Source organism: Passer montanus, unplaced genomic scaffold (assembly GCF_014805655.1).
Source record: "Passer montanus isolate IOZ18808 unplaced genomic scaffold, ASM1480565v1 scaffold373, whole genome shotgun sequence".
NCBI classification, from domain to species: domain Eukaryota; kingdom Metazoa; phylum Chordata; class Aves; order Passeriformes; family Passeridae; genus Passer; species Passer montanus.
The window spans coordinates 35,439-39,084 of NW_024368519.1; the positions used below are offsets into that span (position 1 = coordinate 35,439).

A 3,646-nucleotide genomic window follows, 5' to 3' on the forward strand; every position below is an offset into this window, starting at 1 on the left:
GGGTGTCCCAGTGCCACCCCCAGAGTGTCCCTGTGTGTCCCCAAGGGTGTCAATGATGTCCCCAAGGTGTCCCCAATGTCCCTGTGGTGTCACTGTGGTGTCCCCAGAGGTGCCACTCGTGTCCCCGAGGGTCCCTCGGGGGCCCCCCGATGTCCCCAAGGTGTCACCGGTGTCTCTGTGCCACCCCCAGAGGTGCCACTGTGGGGTCCCCAATGTCCCCAAGGGTCCCTCGGGTGTCCCCAATGTCCCCGGGTGTGTCCCTGTGGTGTCCCCAAGGTGCCACCAATGTCCCCACGGTGTCCCCATGTCCCCAAGGGTGTCACTGGTGTCCCCAAGGTGCCACTCGTGTCCCCAGAGGTGTCCCCAGAATGTCCCCAATGTCCCCGTGGGTGTCCCTGGGCGTGTCCCAAGGGTGTCCCCGCTGTCCCCACAGTGTCCCCATGTCCCTGTGATGTCCCCAGAGGTGTTCCCGGTGTCCCCGAGGTGTCACCAAGGTCCCCAAGGGTCCCTCAAGTGCCCCAGTGCCACCCCCGGGGTGTCCCCAATGTCCCCAAGGTGTCCCCAGTGTCCCTGTGCCACCCCCAGAGGTGTCACCAGTGTCCCCAAGGTGTCCCCAGTGTCCCCGTGGGTGTCACTGATGTCCCCAAGGTGCCACTCGTGTCCCCAAGGTGTCCCCAGAGGTGCCACCCCTGTCCCTGTGTGTCCCTCGGGTGTCCCAGTGCCACCCCCAGAGTGTCCCTGTGTGTCCCCAAGGGTGTCAATGATGTCCCCAAGGTGTCCCCAATGTCCCTGTGGTGTCACTGTGGTGTCCCCAGAGGTGCCACTCGTGTCCCCAAGGTGTCCCCGATGTCCCCACGGGTGGCCCTGGGTGTGTCCCAAGGGTGTCACCGATGTCCCCAGGGTGTCCCCAGAGGTGCCACTCGTGTCCCCAAGGTGTCCCCAGTGTCCCCGTGGGTGCCCCTGGGTGTGTCCCAAGGGTGTCCCCAGTGTCCCCAAGGTGCCACTGGTGTCCCCACGATGTCCCCAGGGGTGTCAATGATGTCCCCAAGGTGCCACTCGTGTCCCCAGGGGTGTCCTGGGTGTGTCCCAAGGGTGTCACCGATGTCCCCAGGGCGTCCCCAGAGGTGCCACCCCTGTCCCTGTGGTGTCCTTGCGTGTCCCCGACGTCCCCACGTCCCCATCAATGTCCCCGGTTCTGTCCCAGTGCCACCCCCACGGTGTCACCGATGTCCCCACAACGTCCCCATGTCCCTGTGTGTCCCTCTGGTGTCCCCAATGTCCCCAGGGGTCCCTTGGGTGTCCCAGTGCCACCCCCACGGTGTCACCGATGTCCCCACAACGTCCCCATGTCCCTGTGTGTCCCTCTGGTGTCCCCAATGTCCCCAGGGGTCCCTTGGTGTCCCCAGGGTGTCCCCAAGGTCCCTTGGGTGTCCCCAGTGTCCCCAAGGTGTCCCCGGCTGTGTCCCAGTGCCACCCCGAGTGTCCCCATGTCCCTGTGATGTCCCTGGGTGTCCCCAGGGTGCCCCCAGTGTCTCTGTGCCACCCCCAGATGTGTCACCAGTGTCCCCAAGGTCCCCCAGAGGTGCCACTCGTGTCCCCAGGGGTCCCTCGGGTGTCCCAGTGCCACCCCCAAGGTGTCCCCAATGTCCCCCAGGGTGTCACCGATGTCCCCAGGGGTCCCTCGGGTGTCCCAGCGCCACCCCCACGTCACCCTGATGACGTCACGCTAACGACCTCGCCTCATTAACCGCCCCCGCCCCCTCGGCGACGTCACTCCCGGCGACGTCACGACCCGATTAACACAACCCAATTAACGCGACCCAATTAACGCGAGCCCTAAACAAACCAGCCAGGCCACGCCCTCCGCCATCTGTGACATCACTTCCTGTTTCCTCCTCACCAAAAAACGGGCGTGTCCCCACCACAGAGCCCCGCCCCTCCCGCCGTGGGCGTGTCCCCCATGGGGTGGGCGTGTCCCCCATGAAGTGGGCGTGTCCCCCACGAAGTGGGCGTGTCCCCGCGCGGTGGGCGTGGCCTAGAGCTCCCCCCGCGCGTGCCGCATGTAGTGCTGGTGCAGCTCGGCCACGAGGCCGAAGGCGCCGGCGCACTCGGTGCAGCGGAAGGGGGCGGGGCTCTCCCGGGGGGGGCCGCCGCCCGCTTCCTCCTCCTCTTCCTCTTCCTCTTCCTCCTCTTCCTCTTCTTCTTCCTCCTCCTCCTCCTCCTCCTCATCGAAGGCTCCGTCCTCGCTGCCCGGGCCCCGCCCCGCCGCCATCATGGCCACGCCCTGCCCGGGACACGCCCACATCCGCTTAAACCACGCCCACAAACGCTCAGGCCACGCCCACTTCGCCCCAGCCGCATCCAACGCCTCGCAAGCCCCGCCCACAACGTGCCAGGCCCCGCCCACAACGCGACAAAGCCCCTCCCATATCCACAGGCCACGCCCACTACCCCATAAGCCACGCCCACATCCACAAGCCCAGACAGAGGGACCCCAAATCTGTGGGGCAGGAACATGGGAAACCCCAAATCTGTGGGGCAGAGACTCCAGGGACCCCAAATCTATGGGGCAGGAGACGCGGTGACCCCAAACCCCCAGCAGCGGATGTGGGGTGACCCCAAATCAACGGAGACCCCAAATCTATGGGGCAGGACATGGGGTCACCCCAAATCCATGGGGCAGGAAGGGGGTGCCCCCAACCCCGCCACACCGGAAATGGGGTGACCCCAAACCCATGGGGACCCCAAATCTATGGGGCAGGAACAGGGGGACCCCAAATCCTTGGGACAAAAACCCCAAATCTATGGGGCCAGAACCCCAAATCCGTGGGGGAGGGACCCCAAATCTATGGGGCAGAGACGAAGGGACCCCAAATCTATGGGACAGGACACGGGGTGACCCCAATCCTATGGGGACCCCAAATCTATGGGGCTGGGGGGCTGAGAACCCCAAAATCCGTGGGGCAGGATACGGGGTGACCCCAAATCCATGGGGCAGGACATGGGGTGACCCCAAATGTGTGGGGCAGGATATGGGGTGACCCCAACCCCGCCGCACCGGAAATGGGGTGACCCCAAATGTGTGGGGCTGAGACAAGGGGACCCCAAATCTATGGGGCAGGAAGGGGTGGGGACCCCAAATCTATGGGGCCGAATAGGGGGAACCCCAAATCTGGGGGGCTCAGAACCGCAAATCCGTGGGGCAGGACACGCGGTGACCCCAAATCAGGACAGGGGGAACCCCAAATCTGGGGGGCTGAGAACCCCAAAATCTGTGGGGCAAGGACCCCAAATCAATGGGGCTGAGACAGGGGGACCCCAAATCCTTGGGGACCCCCAAATCTATGGGGCCGGGACAGGGGGAATCTCAAATCTGGGGGGCTGAGAACCCCAAATCCGTGGGGCAGGAAGGGGGGGACCCCAAATCCGTGGGGCTGAGACAGAGGGACCCCAAATCTGTGGGGCAGGAAGGGGGGTGACCCTGAATCTATGGGGCAGAGACTCCAGGGACCCCAAATCCGTGGGGCAGGAAGGGGGGTGACCCCAAATCTATGGGGCAGGGACCCCAAATCTGTGGGGCAGGACACGGAGTGACCCCAAATCCATGGGGCAGGACAGGGGGAACCCCAAATCTGTGGGGCTCAGA

The 3,646-nt window shown here is 64.9% G+C and overlaps 1 protein-coding gene across 1 annotated transcript; it reads right to left on the bottom strand.

Annotated features, from left to right (window-relative positions):
* Positions 1–1,864: 1,864 nt before the first annotated feature.
* LOC120506081 (zinc finger protein 428-like) lies at positions 1,865–2,432 on the bottom strand. Its single transcript, XM_039717217.1, has one exon. It carries the CDS (start codon positions 2,303–2,305, stop codon positions 2,036–2,038), a length of 270 nt encoding a protein of 89 aa, XP_039573151.1. The 5' UTR covers positions 2,306–2,432; the 3' UTR covers positions 1,865–2,035.
* Between the last annotated feature and the right edge of the window lie 1,214 nt (positions 2,433–3,646).

What these genes read in the sequence shown, in the direction of transcription:
- LOC120506081 (XM_039717217.1), bottom strand. Translation starts at nt 2,305, where the DNA reads ATGTGGGCGTGTCCCGGGCAGGGCGTGGCCATGATGGCGGCGGGGCGG.